Source organism: Struthio camelus, chromosome W (assembly GCF_040807025.1).
Source record: "Struthio camelus isolate bStrCam1 chromosome W, bStrCam1.hap1, whole genome shotgun sequence".
NCBI classification, from domain to species: Eukaryota; Metazoa; Chordata; class Aves; order Struthioniformes; family Struthionidae; genus Struthio; species Struthio camelus.
This window is the reverse complement of record NC_090981.1, coordinates 46,399,995-46,425,249: the sequence shown is the minus strand read 5'-3', so window position 1 is coordinate 46,425,249 and position 25,255 is coordinate 46,399,995. Positions and strand designations below refer to the sequence as shown.

Genomic DNA, 25,255 nt, shown 5'->3' with positions numbered 1-25,255 from the left:
AGGCTCATTCAATACTCCTTAGTTTATTACCGTGACCATTCACCTCGGCATTTCCTCACACCCTCCCACAGGGGTCGAGCCGCTCCCTCTCCCCCGGCAGCAAAGCAGAGGACGGCCGCCCTCGGCGCCGCAGGGCGCCGGGCGCCGTCGCCGTCCCCCGGGGCGAGGGCCGCGCAGGAGCCCCGCGGCTACCGCCGGCCCGGGGCGCGCAGCCGCTCCCCCCCCACCCCCAGTGCGGGGCGCCCCCCCACAGCGCACCCGCCCAGCGCCAGGGCGGCACCATTTCCCCCTCCGGGGGAGGAGGGGCAGCGGGGTTACGCGCTGTTTATCCTCCCACACCTCGCGGGGGGCGCAAGGGCCGCCTGAGCGGCCCCACGGCTAGCGGGGCGGCGGGGGCTGCGCCGGCCGACCGACCGACCGACCGGCTGGCGCCGCGCCCGGCGGAGCGGAGCGGAGCGCTTTCCGCAGCCGTTTGTCTCCCATCTCTTCCCGTTCGCTGGAGAAGCAACGGCAGCTGCTGCTGCTGCGCAACCCCTTCCCCCTCCCGCGCGCGGCGTCGCCGCCGCCGCCGCCGCCGCCTCCTCCTCCTCCTCCTCCTCCTTCTGGCAGCCTCGCGCAGCGCGACCCGGTAAGCGGCGCGGAGCGGAGCGCGGCGGCGCCTGTGCGGTGCGGGGTGAGCGCGGCGGCGGGGGGAGGGGGACAGGGGGACAGACAGACAGACAGACAGACGGACCTCCCCGCCAGGGGGAGCGGGCGCCTCCCGCAGGGCCGTCTGCTCGGCCCCGGCGGAGCGCGGCGATCCCGCGCTTCTCCTGGCTGGCAGCGCCCCGAGAGCCGAGCTGCCTCCGGGCAGCGAGCCGGGGCCTGCGCGGCCTCCCTCCCTCCCGGCCGGGCCGCGGCCCTCCCGGCCGCCCGGGGCCGGCCTGGGGCAGGCGCTGGCGCTGGCGCTGCGCTAGGCGGTGACTTGCGGCCGAGGGTTGTTGTTAGGCTCGTAGTGTTCCTGTTTGTTTAGTCCTTTATTTTGTACACTAGTGGATGTTTCGGTGTGGGAGAGCGTGGAGCACGCTGTGGGATCGCCCCAGGGAAGTTTCTGCTTCACTAGGTCTTTTTGCATTTTCCCATTATGTTTGGTCTTTGCCAAAGCGGTTTAAACGCTTGGCACTGTCTTGCTGAGTCTTACAGACCTGTTGACTTTGGTAGCAGGCAGTGGGATTTTTTAGCAAATTACACACATGTTGCAAGTAATATGTATTCCTTCCTATTTTTCCATTAACTGCCTTGTAATTATGTGGGCTGCTCTCGCTACAAGAGAAACAGTGTCACCCAGTAGCCACCACCTCTCATCAACGAGCAGACCGTCATCGGAAAGCTGATCACACAATAGCTGCAATGGTAGAACAAAGTACAGTTCGTAGTCCAACAGGAGCAGATTGTATGGCAATTTACTCATCTTGCTGCTTTGCTTCTCTGGCAACCTGGGGGCAATTTTTTTTCTGCCTTCCCATCAAAGCGTGACTTTATTGCAGACATTGAGAAATGCAGGTTAAATATTCTTTTAAAGGTGTCTCTTTAAGCAGAAGTACTTGTGAGATTGCAGGCCAGCAGCCAGTGTTTACATGTACCTTATTAGCTTCAAGGATCATTTCTCTGTCCAGCCTTACGTATGAGTTCATCTCGTTCTGGGAGCAGGAGCTTCTGGTCCAGATGTCTACTGGCTAAGACAGCTAATATAACTTCTCTTTGTCGCCTTACTTCAGAGCTGGTACTCATCTACCATTTCTTTGAAACTCCCAGTAACTAAAGCTCAAGTTCCTGTGCCCTAATTTCTTCGTGCGGCCTAATCACTATTGTCTTTCTGGCTGCAGTCTCCTGAAAGGTCATGGATGGCTTGAACAAAAAAGCATTGAGAACCACTTGGCTTGCTGCACTACTTTGCTTATTTTTATGCTTTTAGGGAGGAAGGGGAAACTAGTTGGAGAGCAATTGTGGAGCAAGCTTTCAACAGAAATAGGTTTTTATGTTTAGTCCTTCACTTTATGCATTTAAGAAATTTCTTGGGCTTTACAGTGTAAGCAATTTTTTGACAAGAAATGGCCAAAGCTATATACACTATACAGTTTGGATTGTATAAGAAACTTCAGTGTAAATATCAAAGGGAACTTTTAAAAAAACCACACACAGACACACACACCTCCTACTAGCGAGAGGATGCCAAAAGGGAGAGTCCCATTCAAGAAGCTGTGAATAAACAGGAAGCTGATCAGCTCTGAACCGTTTCGCTAGTTGCTATGTCTGTTACTTCATTCTTCACCCAAGTTTCAGTGCTTTCTTTGTGAATAGTTCCATTAGCTTTCTGTGGTGGTGTTCATAAGTTTTCCAGATGGGGGCGGGGGACTGTAATTCCTATTTCTTCTCCCCGTAACATCTCAAGGAGCGTTTGTGAATCAGAAACTTGTAAAGATCTCATGCAGAAGTTGCTTATTAAAGTTGTTTGTTATTCTTTCAGCCTTTCCTGTCCTTATAAATATAAGAAACAACAATTTCAAAAGGACCTAGTGAATTTTGTGTTAGTTTTCACCTTAACAAGGCATTCCCCCTTCTTTTCTTTTCTTTTTTTTTTTGCTTGAATAATCAAGTGTTATGTTGTTCACCTGTTTAGTAACATCGTATTAGGATACATAAACAGCAGTATAGCTAGAAATGTATATAGTCTGTCCAGGCTACTCAGTGCTAGTAGTACTTCATTTTGAGTTCTGTATGAAGATTTGAACACTGCAGTGTAAGAATAGCTGATGCATTTGAAAGAGTTCACAGAATAGCAGTGACAGTTGGGGATTAAGAAAGCATCATGTGTGAGGAAAGAGTAAAAGAATTGGATTTATTTGGCCCAAAGACAAGCTTGAAGTGAGGGCTTATTAAATGTACACAGCACAGCTAACAGAGGCGGTGAACAGATGCAGCAGTTTGCACAGCAGGGTCTGGGATCTGCTTAGAACTTCTGAGAAACTTGTTGGAAGTTGTGGGGATTTTCTGGCGGCCCTCTGAGGAACTAGAGGGTGCTTGCTGCTGACAGGAAAGGAGAGCTAAGCAAGGGTAGCTACTGAGGGCCTTAACTTCTCCTGGGAAGCTCTAGCTAGGTGTAGCTGCTGCTAACAAGCTTTGTTAGTTGCCCCGATCAGAGGGAGTTGGGGCCTTTGTTCTCGCTAGCCCTTGATTTGCCTGGGTCAAGCACCCGGTGAGTCAGTGCTAGGGAGAGCTATATAAGAGCCAGGCAGAGAGCGCAGCTAACAGAGGCAGCAAATAGAGGCAGTAGTTTGAACAGAGGCAGTGTACAAACGCAGCAGTTCGTGTAGCCCTTCGTGCAGAAGGGTGCAAGAAGGCCCCTTCATCTCCAATTTTAGTAGTGTTTGCTCCTTCAGGTATGGTTTTGACACACTGCAGAGTTCATTCCCTGGTAGCTGTTGGAGTTGCTGCAGTAGCTGTGTCAGAGGCTTCCACCCAGGCAGATCTTCTGGTGGTGGATGTAGCTCTGCAGGTCTCATGTTGCAGGGGGGAGTACCTTGGACCTCTCTGTGAAGCTGGGGATGCCAATCATTTCTTCTGCAGAAGGTATGTTGTTCTTGATGAGTTCTGTTGCCAGGTCAGCGAGTTACAGGAGGAAGTAAGAAGGCTGCATATCATCTGTGAAGATGAGCAAGAGGTAGATAGGATATTCTCAGAAACCCTACAGCTTCAGGAGTCTCAAAACCCCATTGCAGTGGAGATGCAGGGGGCTTCTGTGCCATGTAAAACAGTAAGTTGTAAGTCTGTAGAAGAAGAAGGCTGGAAACTGGTCACTCCTCATATGAGGAGAAAGGCTCTTGCTCCTTCTGAAGACTTGCAGTTGACGAACAGTTTTAGTGCCCTTAAAGCTGAGGAGGAGCTGGCAGTGGCTTCAAGTGAAGCAACAGAGCCAAGAAACCCTATGCCATGCAGGATCACCTGGAAGAAGAAGCAAGAGATTGTTGTGGGTGACTCCCTGCTGCAGGGGTCAGAGGCACCAATCTGCCCACCTAACCACTTGACTAGAGAGGTTTGTTGCCTGCCGGGAGCTCAAATCAGCGATGTCATGGAAAGACTGCTGAGGTTTGTCCGTGCGTCCGACTGTTACTCACTGCTACTGTTCCGTGTGGGCACCAATGATACCAAGGGCAACTTGGAAACTATCAAATGGGATTTCAGTGCTCTGGGGATGATGTTAAAGGGTCTGGGGGGCGCAGGTCAATCCTGCCAGTTAGGGTGAAGGATGAGAGGGGGAATAGATGGATTCTCCAAGTAAACAACTGGCTGAGTTGCTGGTGTTGGCAACAGAGTTTTGGTTTCTATAACCATGGGACCCTGTCTGAGGATTGACAACTGTTTGGGAGAGATGAGATCCACCTCACTAAACGGGCCACACACATCTTTGCCAACAGACTGGCCAACCTGGCAAGGAGAGCTTTAAACTAGGAAAGAAGGAGGAAGGGGAGAGTTATAGAGACCACCCAGACAGCAAAACAGGGCTCAAGTGGGGATACCTCCAGCAAGTGCATGCAGCCAAGGAGGTGCCTACAAGACATGACTATTGGGTGTCGTCTTGCACCCCTCCAGGGAAACTGGCATGCTTGAATACCTCTCTGAAGTGCCTGTACACCAATGCACGCAGCATGGGGAATAAACAGGAAGAGTTAGAGATCTGTTTGTGGTCACAAGGCTTTGATCTCATTGCAATTACAGAGACATGGTGGGACAGCTTGCATGACTGGAATGTTGTCATGAATGGCACATACTTTTTAGGAAAGAGAGGCCAGGAAGGTGAGGTGGTAGAGTTGCCCTTTATGTGAGAGAACACCTGGAATGGTGTATGGAGCTCTGCTTTGGGGTGGGTGATGAGCGGGTTGAGAGCTTATGAGTAAGGATTAAAGGGCAGACTAATAAGGGTGACACTGTTCTGAGTGTTTGCTACAGGCCACCTGACCAGGAAGAGGAAGTAGATGAGGCCTTTTACAGACAGCTGGAAGTAGCCTCACAATTACAGGCTCTAATTCTCATGGGGACTTCAAGCACCCTGACATCTGCTGGAGGAACAACACAGCAAGGCACAAACAATCTAGGAGCTTCCTGCTTCCTGAGAGCAGTTGCCCTCACAACAGGTGATGGAAGAGAGGTGTGCTGCTGGACCTTGTACTAACAAACAAGGAAGGACTGATTGGAAATGTGAAGGTTGGGCGCAGCCTTGGCTGCAGTGACCATGAGATGGTGAAGTTCAGGATCCTGCGAGGAGGGAGCAGGGCAATAAGTAGGATTGCAACCCTGGACTTTAGGAGAGCCAGCTTTGGCCTCTTCAGGGACCTTCTTGGAAGAATCTCGTGGGATCAGGCCCTAGAAGGAGGAGGAGTCCAAGAGAGCTCATTGATACTCAAGGGTCATTTCCTCCAGGCTCAAGAGCAGTGCATCCCAATGAGCAAGAAGTCGAGTAAAGGGACAGGAGACCTGCATGGATGAACAAGGAACTCCTGGCAAATCTCAAACAGAAGAAGGAAGTCTACAGAAGGTAGAAGCAGGGACAGGCCACTTGTGATGAACATAGGGACATTGTCAGAGTATGCAACGATGCGACAAGGAAGGCCAAGGTCCATTTGGAGTTAAATTTGGCAAGGGATGTCAAGGACAGCCAGAAGGGCTTCAATTGCATCAGTAACAAAAGGAAGACTAGGGAAAATGTGGGCCTGCTGCTGAGTGGGACAGGGGCCCTGGTGACAAAGGATACAGGGAAGACAGAGATACTGAATGCCTTCTTTGCTTCAGTCTTCACTGCTAAGGCCAGCCCTCAGGAATCCTGGACCCTGGAGGCCAGGGAGAAACTCTAGAGAAAGGAAGACTTTGCCTTGGTCAAGGAGGATGGTGTTAGAGATCCTTTAGGCAAACCTGACACCCACAAGTCCATGGGCCCTGATGGGATGCACCCTCGAGTACTGAGGGAGCTGGCAGACATCATTGCTAGGCCACTCTCCATCGTCTTTGAAAGGACTTGGAGAACAGGAGAGGTGCCTGAGGACTGGAAGAAAGCCAGTGTCACTCCAGTCTTCAAAAAGGGCAAGAAGGAGGAGCCAGGAAGCTACAGACCTGTCAGCCTCACCTCCATCCCGGGAAAGGTGATGGAACAGCTCCTCCTGGAGGTCATCACTAAGCATCTGGAGGACAAGAAGGTGATCCGGAGTAGTCAGCATGGATTCACTAAGGGGAAATAATGCTTAACCAATCTGATAGCCTTCTCTGATGCAATGACTGGCTGGGTAGATAAGGGGAAAGCAGTGGATGTTGTCTACCTGGACTTCAGCAAGGCTTTGGACACTCTCCCATCACATCGCACAGGAAGTGCGGGCTGGATGAGTGGACAGTGAGGTGGATTGAGAACTGGCTGGATGGCCGAGCTCCGAGGGTTGTGGTGAATGGCGCAGAGTCTAGTTGGAGGCCTGCAGCTAGCAGTGTCCCCCAGGGGTCAATACTGGGTCCAGTATTGCTTAACTTACTCATCAATGACCTGGATGAAGGGACAGAGTGTCTCCTCAGCAAGTTTGCTGATGATACTAAACTGGGGGGAGTGGCTGACACACCAGAAGACTGTGCTGCCATTCAGAGGAACCTGGATAGGCTGGAGAGATGGTCATGAAGTTCAACAAAGCCAAGTGCAGGGTCCTGCACCCAAGAAGGAATAACCCCATGCAGCAGTACAGGTTGCGGGCTGACCTACTGGGAAGCAGCTCTGTAGAGGACCTGGGAGTCCTGGTGGACAGCTAGTTGACCACGAGCCAGCAATGTGCCCTTGGGGCCAAGAAGGCCAGTGGTATCCTGGGGTGCATTAGGAAGAGTGTTGCCAGCAGGTCGAGGGAGGAGGTGATCCTGCCCCTCCACTCAGCCCTGGTGAGGCCTCACCTGGAGTGCTGTGTCCAGTTCTGGGCTCCCCATTACAAGAGAGACATGGAGCTCTTGGAGCAAGTCCAGTGAAGGGCGACTAAGATGATTAAGGGACCAGAGCTTCTCTCCTATGAGGAAAGGCTGAGAGAGCTGGGCCTGTTGAGCCTGGAGAAGAGAAGACTGAGAGGAGATCTGATCAGTGCGTACAAGTATCTGAAGGGAAGGTGGCAAGAGGATGGGGCCAGACTCTTCTCAGAGGTTCTCAGGGACAGGACAAGAGGCAACGGGCAGAAACTGAAACACAGGAAGTTCCATCTGAGGAAAAACCTCAGATGGAACCTGAGGAAAAACTTCTTTCCTGTGAGGGTGACAGAGCACTGGCAGAGGTTGCCCAGAGAGACTGTGGAGTCTCCTTCCCTGGAGATATTCCAAAGCCGCCTGGATGTGATCCTGGGCAACGTGCTCTAGGTGACCCTGCTTGAGCAGGGGGATTGGACCAGATGATCTCCAGAAGTCCCTTCCAACCTCCACCACTCTGTGATTCTCTGAAGCGCTACAAATTGTAAAATGTTCTTGAACAAAAGAAAAGGAGGAGACGATGTTTTGTTCTCTGTATACATGGCGGATAAGGGAAAAAGTAAGGCTTAAATTGCAAGAACATTCAGGCTGTTTGTTAAGAGGAAAAGTTATAATGATAAAGATAGCAAGGTAGTGAAGTAGTTTGGGAAGGCTGTGGAGTATCCATCAAAGGTCTGTAAGAGAAGGTTAGACAAATGTTTTTCAGAAATTAGGACTGAGGTCTCTGACTTGGGAAGGAACTCTTATGACCCTCTCATCTTGGGAGTGAATCATAGAAAAAGGTTTGAAGGACACAAAAGAAGAGCCACAGAGGGAACATAGGCTTTTTGACACTCAGATATGTCTACATGCTATTTTGGAAGTTAACATGAGCTCACAGGCCAACTAATCTGGAAGCAGTACAGGCACAGCAAGCGTGGCCCTGTGCCAGACTAAAAAGACCCACTGAGAGTAACACTATCTAGTTGCTGAGTGCCTGGATCTCAGAATGGAATCTATGGCCTTGATGGTGGCATCATTGCTAGAAGACAAAACAAGGTGAGAACCAGATGCCTTTTAATAATTCTAAATGCAAAACATAAGAAATAAAAACTGATTAAAAATATATCCAGGACCCTTTGGTTAAATTTCATTTAACCAATAAAAACCCTGCCAAATTCTGTATTTGTGTGCTTTTGAGTCACCATTTAAGTTTTATGCCAATCAAAATAAAAAACAATGCTCATCTAACAAATCAGAAATGTTATATTTGCTGTTTTCTAATGTGGTACATGTGAAAGCCTATATAATGTGTTAGTGTGCAATGGTAGTGTTTCCTCTGTCCTCTATAAGAACTGCAGAAGGATGTGAATGTGCAGAATTTTAATAGATCTACAAGAATTTCCTCTTTTAAATTCTGTTGGGCCGGAACACTTTAGCCTACTGTAAAATAGTCTTAAAAATTACCTGTATTTTGTGGGATTTTTTTTTATATATAATTCACTATCAGCATTCTTGGTTACACAAAATAAAACCTGTGCTATGTAGATTATTGTGTGTTATACATTCATTTCTCTTACGAAAATGTATTTTTAAGTGAAAGGCCTATGCAGAACTAAGAAAATACTTTTAAAGTGTTTATCAAAAAATACAAAGCTTTTATTTTGCTGTAAATCAGTGATTGCTTGCTGGACACTGTTCAAGTAAAAGAAAGTTTTCATCACTTCAGATATCACTGATGACTAGACAGCCTTTGTTTGCATTACTTCAACCTTGTCTTGAAATACAGCAGCACCCCTTTATGCATCACTTTTTTTATCTGTGATTTCAGGGGTGCATCGCCAATTGTTTAACACCCTTCTTCAGTAACTGTCATCAGCCTCAAATGAAGCAGCTATTCAACAGATAGCAAAGCGGAGTTGTATTTTTTTCCCCCTTAAGAATTATATAATGGGGACAGGATGTATACGGAGACCTATATACAGTTTGAATACACAGGTATGGTATATATGGTGTGGAGGATGGATATCACTTAACTGTAGCACTTTGCAAGAATGTATCTTTAGTATATAGGGGTTATGACTGTACCTGAAATGCACATTTGAGCTGGCCTTATTGTGCAAAAAATGGTTGTCCTTCCTGCTTCGTCTTAGATTTGAGGTTCTCACTGAGCTGTTGTAAGATTGAATGAAAGGTGTATTTTATGAAATTGGCAAGAATGAATTAATTAGAACAGCTTTATGGTGTTGGACTGATAGAAGCAAATTCGCAACTGCTAGTCACTCCTTCAGTGCCCTGTGAAGTCTAGTGCTACGTTTATCATAGCAAAGTGATCCATGCTGCTTGTTAAATCTTTCAGAACCTGAGTATGTTGTTGTTGCTGTTTTTAATATATGTAATTCATAGACAGGCCTAACATTTTTATACATTCAACTTTCAAAATGTGTCTGATACAGAAAGTAGCAGCTCTGGCATAGCCAGGTCAATAAAAACTTGAGAGTCAAGGCATTAGAATCGTCAGATTTTTGTTGCGAACGAGACAGACTTCCAGTGTAAATTCTCCCTTTTCTGTAAGTATCTCTTCCATGATCTCTTGCCTGGCCGATTTAATTTACATTAAGTTCTTACGTTCACTTATCTAGAAACAAAGACAACTGGCATCTTCAAAAAATTCATTTTAATTTTTTGTAAAATTGCAAGAAAAGATTTAACGCTTGCTTGAGTTTCATTTCATTCATTTCATTAGTGTGGATCTACTTATTAAAACCTGTATGTACGCTTGAGCTAGGAGTCTAATGTAGGCACACATTGTTTTAGTTCTTTCTTGTCAAACTAAATTTCAAACTCTACACACTTAGAAAAAGGAGGAATTCTGCTGTAACAAGAATTCAGATACAAATGAAAAACAAGGTTTAACCAATGTGTTTGTTTATTTCATAGTCTTTCATTCCTTTAGTAAACAAGGCAGAAGAGCGAAAGATGGAAATGGGGAAAACGCAAGGATTGGGGATTTAGTAAATTAAACTGCTGTGCAGACAACCTACGTTGAGGACTTTAATTTTCTTTGTTAGTGAAAAGTAAATACAAATGAAGTCGTTAAATGAATTGCAGAATCAGACATTTGGATTGTGGAGGAACACATTCTTTTAATACTTGTTTTAATTTTTATGGCACAGCTTCCTTGTCAGGAAGCGTTGTGCACTTCAGCACTGTGAGTAGGCATAACTATAGCATAATGTTTGAGTTGAGTGTATAAATGTAAAAGACCACCTTAGGTTTCTTTTCGGGTAGCTACCACAACGGAAATAGGTAGAAAGAAGAGCGTTGGAGAAAGCTTGCCAAAAAGAGAAGCCTTTGGACACAGATTAGAAAAGACCAAAGAGAGACATCAGAACATTAGTAAGGTGCAAACAGAAAAACAGCTATTCTGTCCTTCTGGTTGTTGTCTTAAATTAAGTCTCTGTTTGACAAGCAGGCTAATTCAGGTCTGTGAAAAGCCCTGTTGACTTAGTGCAGCGGCAGCACTGATCCTCCCACACAAAATAATTTAAGGGAACGAGCTTCCAGAGGTGCATTGAGAAAACAGTCTTTCCTTCTGTGTGGGCTTTCTTTCTTATTATATGGCATCACATGTTTTTCCAGGTAGCATGCTATACAAGATCAGAAAATTTTGTTTATAAATAAAATATTAATCTCCTCTACAGTGAAGATAGACTACTGATAGACATGGGGGTTGCAAGAGGAAAGCACGTGTGGATATAACAGATGACTTGAGTTGTATGTTTTTGCTCTCTTTACAGATCTAAGGAATCACAAGTGGAAATGAGTAATGAAGAGACTGATGCGCTACGTTGCTGGAGATGTAGAAAATACATAGCAAATTCCGTTTTCCTTATAAAACGTCATGGAGAAAAACCATCCAGAGTAAGTAGGGAGTCTGAAGGAAGTTTGTAACTTTTTTCAGTGCCTTTGGTTTTAAACATAAGAGGAGTATTTGCTTTCGCCTAGTAATTTACGTCCTGAGAAGACAGTTACTAAAATATGGATCGTTTCATTAGAGGCAGGAATGCTGATGAAGCCACGAGGGCAGTGATCACCTCTGTGCTCCACAATATGAGGGCTGATATTCACGATATAGCCTTTGTCTGTTAGCTTGGGTAATTATATAGTGTTCCGTTTTTCATATAAAAAATCGGATCTGTTAATCACTCTTAAGAACTGGTTATCTATCTCTTAACACAGAGCTCTGTGTTTCTAAGGTGTATTTTAAATACAGATACTAATTTCCACTGTGACAGATAATTGTGTGTCAAACATTTCTACATCAGTTACTTTTGCTATTCATTTTGAAAAAGTAGGGGATAGTCTATACTCAAAAACAGTTCAGAAGATACATCTGACCGGATGACCATCTAAAACAGTTTGCATTTGTTCTTAAATGCTGTATTGCTAGTGTTCTATTAGTGTCTGCTGCTGCATGCATCTTGTTAAAGTTAAATGGAAATATGTATTGTTGTTGTACATTGTCCAAAATTTTCCAGTAGTTTTAAAAAAGCAACACTTCTCAGGAGTTACCAGAAATATTTAGGATTAGGTGTTAAACCATTAATGCCAGCTATACCTCTCTGTTTTAAAATATGTCATACTACACATCTGTATAAGTCTCTGTTTGCACGTTCTTGACGTTTTAAACAATATTTTCTTAAAACACGTCCTGTTTTCTGTAGTGCCAATAATGTCATAATTCCAGTATAAACTTGACGGAACTCCACTTAAATGGAATAACTACACCGACTTTTAAATTGAAAGCACAGATTATGGACAAATTTACAAAGAAACACCTCAGTTCCAGGGTGTCACTGTTCTTCCAGAGATCATACATGTTGTCTGTGCTTGACATACCTGCCTGATCTTACAAGCATGAAAGCAAAAACTAGCCTATCTCATACATATTGCAAATCTCTCCTTTTCTATGCAGGTTTTGAGGATGTGTTGTCATTAAAATAATTCACTGAATATATTTTTATTTCTCGCACAGTGCAAAGTATACAAGTCATATTTAACATTTCATTTCCTGTTGCAAATATTTTTACATGCTGTCCTGTTTTGTAGAAAGGGTCGTCTTTGTAAAAGTCAAGCCTAATGCAGATTTCCTAAGCCAGCATAGCTGCGCTGACATACTCAGTTGGATCCAGCAGCAGCATGTATGTATCCATGCAGTGCTGTAGCGCTGCATCAAGCAAGAAAGACCCATCTCTTGAGCAGAGGTGAAATTCAATGCGAGTGTACTTAGACTGTTTCCATCCAAGATGGCTTTGCTGTTACTGCACTATGCTTTCCTGTGTTTCTGGATTTGGAGTTAATATGAATAGAGTCAGCTACCCATAATACAGATATGATCTTAATCTCATAGCATAGATATGTATATTGTTAGAGAGCTGAGGTTTTTTTGTTTTGTTAAATTTGTTACAGTGCACTCCCCTCACCCACAGAGCTTGAGGTTCTGGAATATTTTTTACACTCTATACTTCAGGTTTTTTATTTTGTGCATAGTTTAGGTTTTGGGGTGGAGGGGGAGGGGTTGGGGATAATTTCAACTCTTTATGGGAAAGGAAGTAGTGAACAGTAGAGGGTATCGTTGTCTGTTACATGAATCCCTCGTGGTGGAACCAGGTATTTTCAGTTGCTAGTGGAGATCCACCTTCATTGTGCACACAACCGAAAGAGTTCTTTCTGTAAGTAGCAGATAAAACACACAAGTTACCGCTCTTTTCTGAGATACTGGAAAGCAAATATTCTACAAAGATGAGAAGAGTAATATTTTCACTGTGTTAGCAAACGTATTCTTTCCGTGCTGAATTTTAGAACTTCAATCAAACACATAGATGAGTTGTAAGTGAAGGAGACTTGGGGAGGACAGAATCTTAGAGCAAATCTTAATCGAACGTTGACATTACGAATGCAGTATAAACTCCGTAAGTCAGAAATATATCCAAGTTGAAGTACAAGGATTTTTGCACAAGTTCTCTCCATAGGTATGAGGAAGAAGACAACACAAGCATGGTAAATATATCTAGGTATTTTAAATTCTGCTGACATTAATGGAAGAGTTGCTAAAAATTTCTATCTTCGATATGCAGACCTACTTTCACTTCTCAGCATAATAGAACTGTTACTGCACATGAGTTTCATAACATAGGAATCAGGATTTTTTCCATGTTCATAACTTTTAATACCTGGTTTTAAGGCTTTTATGATCTTCAGAGTTTTCTATAACTTAGCCACCTTTATAACTTTATTGTCATTCTGAATTATATTAAAATATTTTAATTCCTTTTGCACTAGAATATAGTTATGTAATTGTACTTATTTTAGCATCAGTTAGTGAAATGCGACAATTTGGAAGCTCAACTAAAATATGAATATTTTTGAAATCTTTTTTTTTTTTTCCTGCAGCTGGTCACATTATTGCAATAAAAACTCAATAAAATTTACTGAAAGTCCTTGGGTTCTCAGTAAGTTATTCTAACAACCATTTTGAGAAAATGAATTTGAAATTCTTGGTAGAATGATTCTCTGGTACTGACCACAATTTTCATATGAACTAGAACTTAACTTTGTCCTCTCTTCACTGGAAAACTGATGTTTGCAAAATCAGTTTCCTAATGCACTTAGAAGATCAACCATTGCATACTTTCTGTTCTTACAAAAAAACCCCACCTCCATATCAGAGTCTGTCCAGTCTCCTTAGATTCGGAAACAGAGTCTTACTGACAGCATGTACCTTATTTTTGGCTTACAGAATGCACAACATGTTTTGAAGTTTATCAGTTGTTAATAAAACATTTACTGAGTTTGGGAGGCTGATTTCTGGCTATATTCAAAGGAAAAACATACGTGAATGTTGAGTATCGATACAATATTTCTGTATTTAACAGGCGCCTCAGCATTCAGCTGCTGCTCAGGAGACTTGCAACATATGGCATGTGAACTTAGAAGCCATTCCAGAGTGGGTGAAATGTGTTATTGAAAAGGTAATTTTTTTTAACTTGCATCTGTATTCAATAAAATGGGAAATAAGTACAGGGAACAAATATGAAGGGCACTTTTCCAATGAGGCCCACATATCATATACAGATCTTTTTTATTCAGGGAATTTCCGTCAGTAGTTTCTATCATTGCCATTTACAGAGGTTTTTTTTTCCTTTGCTCTTAAATATTTTTTTCTATATGCACAAAATCTAGAACTGGAATATTCTTGGCCATTTACGGATGAATGTGTTTATATTTGTCCAACCTACTCTCGCAGGGTTCCTCTGTTTATTTTATGAAAGCTTTACATTTATATTAATTATAAAGGCTTTGTATTTTGGCTTGTCTTCATCCTTGTGTCTTGTAGTACTTATATTCACTGTAATGGTAAGGAGCATGTTACTCCATAAAACTGGATTAATAGTTTATTAGAGATCAATTGTTGGAATACAACGTGATGTCTGTTTTTTACATCACCTGTGCTATTTTGTCATATAAATAGAAAATACTTGCACTTCTGCAAATTCAAAGGTCTGATGACAAGCAGTGTCGCTGCTTTTGAGTTTTATCTGCCCATTTGAAATTACAAACCAGCTCACGATTTTGCTGTTGAAATGATTGCTTCAGCTGAGTATTTAGGTTATTTTGGGTCTAAAAGTTAATGTTATTGCATGGATATAAGAAGCAGAAATAGTGATACTTTTTTGCTGTAAGGTTTTTCTTCTGATCAGTCCTACTTGATTTTGACAGTCAAATGCAACCTGCATTCCTTTCTGCTTAGACTTCAGTGTCTAAGCTTTACTATATTACAAGATTTACATCAGAAATCCATCCTGAAAATAATATGCAAAGCAAAAATTGTTATGACTGTAAAGCTAAGCAGTCAAAGCAAGCTAAGCAGATGTGTTTCATCTTCCGTCTTCATTGTTTTGCCCTGTGTTTTATTTTGTTAAACATTAATTAAGCTCTTCTTAAAATTACTGATCTTTTAGACTTCAGCATTGCAGGGCAAAATAGAGCATCTGTTTCACAAACATTTCCCCGCTGGGGTAAAAAGCTTTGAGCAGCAAGGAGGTATTTTCCTGCTGAGTTTCCTAATCTTGAATGCCTGATCATAAAGACCCCCATTTTTTTTCAGTACTTTGTATTCTTATGATTTCATGTATTGCAACTAGTTTTATGCTTTTCACCGCTAGCTGTAAATGCCCAGCCTTCTGCGTTTAAAAGCCTGGAGAGACAAGTTGGAGACCAGGAAAATAAGAAAACCACACACAGTGACTATGCGGAAAAGGCTTAAAATAGTTGCTGAAGATAGCAGAGGAGCAGTGTTCCTCTGGCAGAGGCAGAGAATCCAGTTCTATGTAAAAGCCTTCAGCTGTCTTAGCCCTGATTTTGTCCTTTCACATCCTGGAAGCTCTTGCTTCATTCCCTTCTGACTTCTGTAGAAAGGTCCTATCGGTTTATGGATAAATGTGAGGGCTTTTTACACAATTCTTACTTACCCAGATCTGAATAATTTTGTGGTCATGTGTTATTTTCTCCTGTATGACTTCTGAATCAAAGGCTAAATCATTTTACATAAGCGCAAAATCTATTTGCAGGCTGTAACAACCTACTGCTTCCTAGCCAGTTCTTTTTTGCCATCTGTCCCTGTTCTTAACCAATCTCCTTTGGTTTCGTACACGCTTCAGTGTATAGAAATTCTTAAATAATTATAAATATCTGGCTAGTGGTGTTAGTGGCCTTTTATTGGCCTGTTATTTTCCTTTGCCAGTCACATATCACTTGTTCTAGCTGCTTTGGCTACCTCTTCCCTGCTTTCCCTTTTTATGCAGCCCATCATGAAATTGTGTCCCCTCAGCTCCTTTTCAGATCTTGCTGATTTTCCCCCTACCACCTCCTCCACAGTTAGGCTGTTGCCTTTTTTACTGAGTCAGCGTTTCCACAGTCTGTTTCCAAGTTCACGCAAAATCAATCCTGGACTTCCTTGCATTGCACCTCATCTCCCAGTCTCTATGCACGTGGAACAGAGATGTCCTTTCTCTTCCATTTCTTCTCCTTTTTTCCTAGTTTTATCAGGCTCTTACGTTCTTCCCTGACTTTTCATAGCTCATTCCTCCCCTGCATTTGGAGATCTAAGTTACTATTCTATAGTACCTGAGTGCTAACAAGACTCACTGAAGGCACTAGAGAGATGCCGCTTTTTTTCTCAATTGTAGTGCCTAGCCTATAGCATCCGGGAAATGGCATGTGGGAAGCTCACAGTAAGTTTTTGAACCAGCTTAGTTGTTTTGGGGAATGGCATAGACACAAATTGGTCAGCCTTATAAACTGTGAAAGGGGCTGTGCATGTTCAAGGAATTTTCAGGGATCTTAAAGCCTTCAGAAAGTTTTATGGAGCATATGTAACCTGAGATTTTTTTTTTTCCCCTCTAGGCTAATAACATGTCCAGATTCAAACAGATTCTTGTAGGTGCAACAAAAGGCACATCTCTCACATTTTGTGAAATTTTGAGCTTTTAACACAAGACATGGGAGTAAGTTTCTCAAGGAAGAGTTTCCAGAACTTTTTCTAGTGTTGCATACCAAAACATAACCTTTTTTAGCACACAAGCTTTTTCTGAAACTGCAAAACTGGTTTTACTGAAACTTTCTGAAGCGTCCACTCAGGCAAGCATCAGTCATGGCAACGTCTTCTCAGTCTAATTGCAAAGGTATATACAGGCAACTAAAAGCAATGCTTAGCTAGAAATATCTGGGCAGCTTCTGTAATGTTCAGAGCTCGACCTCACTTACTCTAGGCACACAAGTGAGTTACGTGTGACCAGGGTTGACAGCGTTGTTTCTCATCTTTGCTTTGATCCTGCAAACACTTGCATAACTTTAATCCTCACAATGTTTCTGCTGAACAGATTAATATATTTACTGAAATTATTGAGTGTGTGTGTGTGTGTTTATAGATCTGTGATAAGTTTTCCTTTGAAAAAGTGGCTTTAGAATTGAAATGAGGTTCATAAGACGACAGTTATTGTCATTATTTGCAATTTTAAAGATACAATATAAAGGGTCTGTGACGGTGCCTGCACACAGCTTATGGTGTAATACTGCATACACCAAAATACATTTAGTACCATTTTGAACGCTGTCGCATAAGCAAAGCAAAAGCTACACTCATCTCGTGAGAAATCTTCTTCCGCTGTACTTAGTATGCAAGAGCTGTATCAGCACTCAGAAAACTCAAGTGAGAAATTGTGCTTGCCAGTTCCAGGTTAACATGGTGAATTGATTTCAGTGTTTTAAAGGATCTAATATTTTCATTAGTATTGCAGCGTTACTCTCTCAATAGACAAATTTTTAAAATAAAGCCTCTACATGTTGAAATGTGTGTTTGTTCTAGATTTCTTAGAATTAGTTCTCACTTCAGCAAGCAGTGTTTTGAGAGAACATTATTGATAGTGGATTTTTTTTTTTCTGTGCAGTCTCTTTTCCTGTGTTTAAAAGGGTTTACTCTTTCACTGAAGGAGAAAAGTAAATCTAGTAATGGTTTCTTAATCATTTATGTACAATGAATCTGTTGTTCTTTTTTCTTTTCTTGTTAATAGGCACAGTGGACAACTGGAAAACTGCACTGTCCGTTCTGTGAGGCCCGCTTAGGGGGCTTTAACTTTGTTTCCAACACAAAGTGCTCCTGTGGACAGTTTGTAAATATACATTTCTGCAAGAGTCGGACTGACTATCAGCCAGCTTCCTCTGTTAAATTGGCAAAACCATTAGCAAAACGCTTACCACTCTGCAGAATTCAATCTGGTTTTAACAAGGATCCCCACCACAAAGTGGTAACTGCAACTTTGGAAATCAAAAACCAAGGATTTTCATCTATGGCCAGAAATAATGATGGCATTGGAAGATTAATAGAAGCACTTTGTCTGGAAGTAACATCGCCCGGTTTTGAGATGAAGGGTAAAAAAATTCCCTTAAAGGCATTCAATCAAAAAAAAAATCTTTCTGCTGCCTGGCCGATAAATGATGTACGTGCTGTAAAAGCTTTTCACAGAAGGTCACGTAGTTTGGATTTAAGTATCGGAGAGAGGCTTGTTTTGTTGCCTGCTTCATGTGGAACTTCCGGTGTGGGAACTATTTGCCATGGCCAAAATGAAAATCCACCTGTTTACACAAGATGTGACTTGCAATTAGAGTCCAATCAGAAAGAGGATACGGCTTTTCAGGACCAGTTCAGTTTGAATGCTGAAGAACTGCAGAAAAGGTTTCAAGTTACTTCCTTTAACCCATTAGTACATAGAGAAGCAGAAAGTGAATGTGATTTTGAAGCTACTGGGCAATATTCCAGGAGTGCCCTTGCTGATCAGTCACCTTTTGTGATGAACCTTGCTTCATCTGTGAGTGCTGTAGAAGACGAACAATACATCACACCTATTGGTCTTGCGCAGCCTGCAAGTATTTCCTTCAACCAAAAGCTGAGTAAGAGAGAGAGAAACAAGCTGAAAAGTTTAAGGAGAAAACAAAGAAGGCGAGAACGGTGGCTACAGAAGCAAGTAGGTGTTTAAAATGAATTATGCTTGTAGAGTTTGGCATGCTTTTGTAAATCATTTTAACCTTTTTTTTTTATGCTGTATTTTAATATTCCTTTAAGATAGTACTATCTAAGGTTAGGTCTCCTGCAAACAAGGATTTATGACCTCTTCCTACATGTAGTTTTTCTAATTCACGCTAATCCGTTCTTTGTAGAATCCAATCTTGATGGGTAAAGATAAGTATGTAACTAGTTTCTGTTGGACTTCTTGTTGTTTTGTGATGTAAACCAGACTTGAAGTGGGAAGAAATACTGTGCAATTTAATCAATGGGATCACAGGAAATCTGAACATTCGTATCTTCTAAATGGGAAACACTAGCATTCAGGATTTCCTAACTTTTAAGTAGTGGCATTTTGGAGTATCTTTATGCATATCTTATTTTTACAAGATGTTTGTATTTATTATTTATCATAACATAAATATTTTTCTTTGAATAATGAGCTGATTGTTGCTGTGTATATTATCAGTTTCTAGTAGCTAAATATATTTTGTATAAAAACATAACAAAAATGATATATATTCGTATCACTTACACAATTGTGGTTACCTTCTTGAAACCATCTAAATAGGAACAGAATTAAAAACCACAGATTGTTATGAGATTTTGGGGGGGAAGAGAGGGGCAAAAATACCAGGAATGTATCTTAAAATGAGTAACATGGTTATTGTGTGCTCAGTGGAAATTAAGTAGAAAGACTAATGATATGTGCATCTTCAAAAGAAAGGTTCTCATAAAATTCCTGCCGTAAAATACTGTGTGGCCAGAGAGCAAACACATTAAGTAACTTGCATCAGAGAAATAAGATCTACTTAAGAAATCATTCCATTTTGGGTAGGTATGTCGTTGTTATGATCTTAGAATATTCCATAGCTGAAGTACAGTGACATGTAAAGCTTCTGTAAACCATAATTCACAGATTTTTTTTGTTGTGAGATTACATTTGGTAGCAATCTAATTTAATTTAGAGTTTATGCCTTATCCAGAAGCTGCTAAGCTTATTTTAATTGACTATGCTTAAGTAAGATGCTATATTGTTTTCATTAGTTTGCGTTTAAAACAATAGGCTATGTAGGATTGATAATTAGCCTATGGATGTTGTGCTGATCCATTGCACAGAGATTATTTTCTCTCTTAACGTTCCACTGTCCTCATACAGTTCCACTCTGCTCAGACAGTGAATTACTTCAGACTCTTCCAGATATTATCGGTAGACCCTTTAGAATACAGTGCAAAATCAAAGTGGAGCAGTGAATTCAAGGTTGAGAAATAATTGCATAGAGGCTGTCTCTCTCGATTAAATCTGCAGATCCAGCTTGAAAATGTGAGGAGTCTGGGACGTATCATAAGACTTTTCAGTATGGCATATATACTTTCATCTGGGGGAAGGTTGGGTTTGGGTTTTTTGTTTGTTTTTTGTTTTGTGTTAGGAAGTATTTCAGTTGTCATTGTAATATCTCAAAAACTTGTTCTGGCTTTGTAAAATGACTGATGCTGAGAGTAAAGAACCTTTCTAAGTTCTGGATGTCTTAGTGCTGGATACCGGTCTTCTGATAAATTTAAAGATTATTAGGTGTCAGAGCCCCTGAAATGGTTTTAAAAATTCCAGACCTCATTGCTTCTATTGAATAAAATGTTGATGCAAAAGCACAGTATATATGAGCATTTGCAGCCAAGTCACCTGTGGTTTCTTCAGCCACCTTCATCTTTGCTAGATGTTACTTTCTAGAAAAAAAAATTTGCACAAATTTTCCTAATTTGTGGTAGCTAGAGAAAGAAAAATATACTTCCACATCTCTTTTATGTAAAACCTTGCCTAACTAATTCCTGTACATTATTTTTAAATTTGATATATCAAATGATAAACAGTTGTTAAATCCGGTAAGTCTAATCAGAAGGCATGCAATTTACAAAGTGCAAAGAATTAAAAACTAAGCATGTGAAACAAATAATCTGTTTTTGAACGGTGTTTGTGAAGGGAAGTTATTTTAGTTTTGTTTCCTTGATGGGCACTGATTTCTTTAATCTTGCTGAAAGTGTATGCTTGTGGCATGGACTGTTTAAACGAGGATCTAAAGAGGGTACTGTTCAGGCTCTCAGGCAGGCAGCATGTTTCCCGTTACTATGGTGTCATCTTCTCAGGAGAGTGAGAGGAATTTGGGAAATCACGTCCCCTCTACAGTCTGACATGTCATGAAAGCTACTTCATCTGTGTAGCAGCCTCTCCTCTCTCGTGCCAGCCGAGGTGTCCTGCCTTTTCTTCCGAGCTCTGTTTGCCTCCGTTTCTCTTCAGCTCTCTGACACCCCTCTTTTGTATGTAGGCGCAAATTGTCCCTGCGGTACTTAGAACAGGAGGCCGTGGTACTTTGAAACTGTGATTTTGAGCATACTTATTACTATACACCTAAGTAGTCACATGGTAAAACTTCACAAATAGAAGAAAGCATAAACATTTGAGTAGGTGGAGTGCAAGAGTTTTGATAAATGGGGACAGTGGGGAGCATTTCATTTAAGTGTTCTTTCAAGAAGTCCTCTACAGAACCATGATGTGAGGTAATTCTTCTATCTCTATTAGAGTTACTGTACATCTCATTTTTATCTTTAATTAAAACTTTTCCACAGAGCAGCCTGAGAGAATGAACCCTTTCCGACTTCGGACTTCCTTTTCTTTGCAAATGCAAAGGCTGGTTCTCTAAGTTTATTTTGTAGTGTGAGAGCTTTATCTGTCAAGTTGTCCTTCTGTCTTTCAGCATGCATATTCTGGCTGATGTAGTAAGCCAAAATAAATCAATAAACATTGTATTATGACTGAATGCACGCTCTTATTACGTTAAAGTGTAAAAGCCTTGAATTGTCAACAGGAGCAATGTTGTGAGCTCCTGAGCTGTGCCTGCGCTCGGGGCCAGCGCTGCGGCAGGCTCTGCGGCGTGGGTGCAACACTGAGCGGCCTGCAGGCAGCGGGGGCACCCCGACTTCCTCCGCCTGCTCAGCAAGCAAAGGCTCTTACTGCCCACCAAGAGGATACCTGCAGAGTGTTTGCGTGTTTGTGGGGTTTTTTTAGGTGTACAGTATATTGTTAGAGTGTAATAGGAAGTAACTTAGGTCTAGTAATTGCCAATATAAATAATGGTTCTTGTTACTGTTATTATAGCTAAGAGTATGAAGTGTTTCTGTTATAACAAGATGTATGCAAAAGGGAATTTGTTTGTTTGTGTTATTTGCTGAAGTCTGAAACTTGTAATCATTTTCTGAAAGATCTCAGTCAAAGAAATATCTTTTGCACCTCCTCCAGTTTTCTTTCATTTCTGTTCACAGTCATTTTATGTAGAGGAAGACTATATAGCTAGCTTCAAATTTGCAGTATCCTCTTGGAAATGATCCTGATATACAGAGGGGAAGAAAGTGTTGCTGGGCATTTGCTTCACTTTGTAACTTGACACGTCACCAGTGCTTTTGTATCTTTTCTAAAACATGGAAGCATGTCTGAGAACAGCAACCTGGGGTCGGTTTCCAGGCAGTAAGTTTGTTTTCATGCTCCCAGTGTTAATCAGAACTAAGGATAACAGATGGATAAAATACTGCATTGTTTAACCACACCATCTTGTGCTAAATGTTGTTATCTTAGCTTGCAGCCTTCAATTTTCATATCCATACCGATGTTCTCTAGCAACTGACAGTCTTGTAGCAGAGGCACTGGACTGGACTTGGAAGGTTTAACTTGTGACCCTAGTCGCTTCATCGATGTTTGTCTCTTTCGTGCGTAAATTAGTTTGTAATTCTTTTTCTTGTGCTTTTCATGTTTGTATTTAAATTGTAAATCCTTCAAGTGTCTCATCACAGGTTTTTGCAGTGGGACTTCAGACACCTCTGCAGTGATAATACTAGTAAAAAGAATTATTCTCAGACTTCTTATGGATTCCTCAATTGGTTGTTGCAAGAATAAATGTATTATTTAGTGTTGGGACCAAAGTAAGGCAGGATGAGAAGGAAGTGAAATGAAACCGCAGCTGGAAAAGCAAGCAGTGACTACAAGGTCTAAAGATTGTGACCTGTATCAAAAAATGTAAGACCCTAGAGTAGTTGCTTAAAATTGAGTAAAGAGGAAACACAGGGGAAAGAAAGTAATTCCTAATCCCATACCCTGAGATCTGTATCAGAAGATGGTGGATTTAGTATGAAGTAATACTTAGTTGTCGTGGCTAACCTGCTGTGGATCCCCAGGATTAAGGTGGAGAGATGCAATAGTGCAAGAGTATTTTGGCTCCCTGGCTCACACTCATAAGATATGCTTCAGCATGAGAGGTGTTCACACCAGCTTGTTCATTCACTTGCTAGAGTGACTGAAAGAGAAGTGAAGATCAACTATTCATAAAAATGTTTCCAGCTAGGGAATTTACCACGGCTGACTTCAGAGTTCGAAACCAGCCCTGCTCTAGATCACATCTCAGAATAGCATAGTAACTTCATAAATAACTGCTTACTGCACAACAAAGTTTGAGAGAAAGAAGATTTTCATGTTTTGACTGAGGTGCTTCTGTGTTAACGTGTAGTTGCAGAGGGCGCCGTCCCTGACCTGACACGTTTATGATTTACTCTTTCTGAAACAGTAATGTTGTACTGATGATGTTATAGCATTAACAGTTTTAAGAGTCATTGAGCAGCAAGACTGCAGGATGTTACATCAAAGCCTTGTTTAGGGGCAAAGAGGAAAACCCCATATATAAAATAATAAAGCCATGAATTTATTAGTAGAATTGAAATCTTAAAAGCCTAATCATTATTAGTCCAAATCTAATTGTTACAGAAAGAGAAAGAATAATAATGTAGTTATAATTGTTACACGTGCTTCTTCGTTTCCCCTCTTTTTCCTGATGTTATGCTCACCCTTCTGCTGCTCCTCTGGGTGCTAAAGTGCATAGTTTCATTGCGGGGTGTGTGGGAGGGGTGTGTTACGGCCGGTTATCTGCGCCTGGAGTCCTTCTCCAGGAGGAGTACGGTTTTCATGTTTATGGTTTCTTTTTCCTCACTGCAGGATCCACTTGGCGGCACTTTTATGTGTTTGCTAACACACTTCTACACCTTTGCTCTTCTTCATTGGTCTGCAGCTCCACATCATATCTGAATGTACTGTATTTGGTGCCTTTTACATATGTTAGATACTGTTTCTTTGTTCTCTTTGTTACCCCTAAAGCCAGTTTTGTCCAGCTCCGGGTCTGCATTTCTTTAATGGACTATTTGAGAGTTGTTTATAGTTGTGGGCTCTCCAGCGCGAGCCTGCGCCTCATCTTGTGTCGTCCCGTGCCTGGGCTCCGCTGCTCCACGTCCTCTGTCGCCACTTCTCAAGGGCTTGGCTGTGGTGGTACCAGGCCTGTATTTCCTTATACTACGTCATTACCTTAGTCCTAATGATCTCTTTCTGCATAAAATAGCTTTTTTTTTACTGCTGTCTATATAAAACTATATTTTTACCATAAGAGGTAACAAAAGTAAAACAAATTAGCCATAGATACCTGGTCAGTTAGAGGGAATGGTGTTGCAGCAAAACAAAGTAAATCAAAGCTGCAGGCAAGTCAAGGAAAGTCGAGGCAGAGCAAGCTTGACAAGCCTCAGTCTTGAGGCCTTGCAAATTCGACACAAAGCCTATGGCCTGTTACTAGCAATGGCAAAAACTGTATTACAGGGCTACATGGTTACAATTAAGAGGCAGTGTCTTTATTTATCTAGCTGATACATTGAGGGGGGAAATTTCAGATATGAGGAGTTTATGAGCCAAAACGTGACCATCTTTGCTTTTATTTTGTTTTAACTCTTATTACTGTATGGTGACTTTTGCAATGAAAAGACCATTCTGTCGCTGGTAAACTGGAGTAACAAGGAGACATGAAGAATGATGGATAAGTGCCTAGGCATGTTTTTTCATCATGACTGCATTTGGGAAAAAATAATGCTATCTGAAAAGAAAAAAAATTTTTTTTTACGTTACTTGACATTTTAGATGAACTGCAGACAGCAGTCACTGAGAAGTAGAAGTGATTGTAAGCCTTAAAAAGATGTTGCACAAGTAGAAAAGAGAAGATTGCATACATACTCACTACCTGTAAAATTGATGACCTATTGGCCATTCTACTAGGAAACTGAAAATTAAAGTAGCAAATTAGTGAAACAAATTATATATAGTACTGCAAAATACTGAAGAGATGTTACATGGTAGCTGCATTCCAGAATTAAATGTAAGGAAAGATAGTATCTGTCGTTTTAGCTGAAGAAGGTGGGACAGTCTTTTGGGCCTATGAACACCTTTTTTGGATCCAAAATAAAAGCTTGTACCAGTTAGTCTAATAAGTAAAAGAAGAGAAGAGTTTCCTCAGTTGCATTCTAACAGCCTTACCACTGTAAACCTGTGCCTATGTACATACTTAAAGCCGACTATTCCCAAGTTTTTATTTGAAGCAGTGTTTTCTCTAACATTATGCACTTCCCTAACGTTTTTTATCAACACTTAAAATGATTACACATCAGAAGGGAAGACTTGTCTTTTTTCTTGTATGGGGACTTACTGAACTGAAAAGCAGAATACCGTTCTTGTAGTCAGTGTAGCAGTATGTTGTTTCCTGCTGCAGCACAACAGACCAGTCTGGC

The 25,255-nt window shown here is 41.7% G+C and overlaps 1 protein-coding gene across 7 annotated transcripts in view; it reads left to right on the top strand.

Moving 5' to 3' along the window:
- Window positions 1-348: 348 nt before the first annotated feature.
- LOC104146876 (E3 ubiquitin-protein ligase RNF180) overlaps window positions 349-25,255 on the top strand; it is a 71,761-nt gene continuing 46,854 nt past the window's right edge. For 2 of the 7 annotated variants that reach the window (XM_068925491.1, XM_068925487.1), the window contains exons 1-5: window positions 621-673; window positions 8,825-8,991; window positions 10,794-10,917; window positions 13,932-14,027; window positions 17,628-18,578. In XM_068925491.1, coding sequence (XP_068781592.1) covers window positions 10,816-10,917; window positions 13,932-14,027; window positions 17,628-18,578 — 1,149 coding nt within the window. In that variant the 5' untranslated portion in view covers window positions 621-673; window positions 8,825-8,991; window positions 10,794-10,815. Of the gene's footprint in view, window positions 674-6,198; window positions 8,053-8,824; window positions 8,992-10,793; window positions 10,918-13,931; window positions 14,028-17,627; window positions 18,579-25,255 lie in introns of those variants that run through there. The other 5 variants (XM_068925486.1, XM_068925490.1, XM_009679151.2 and 2 more) reach the window with 5 other exon arrangements.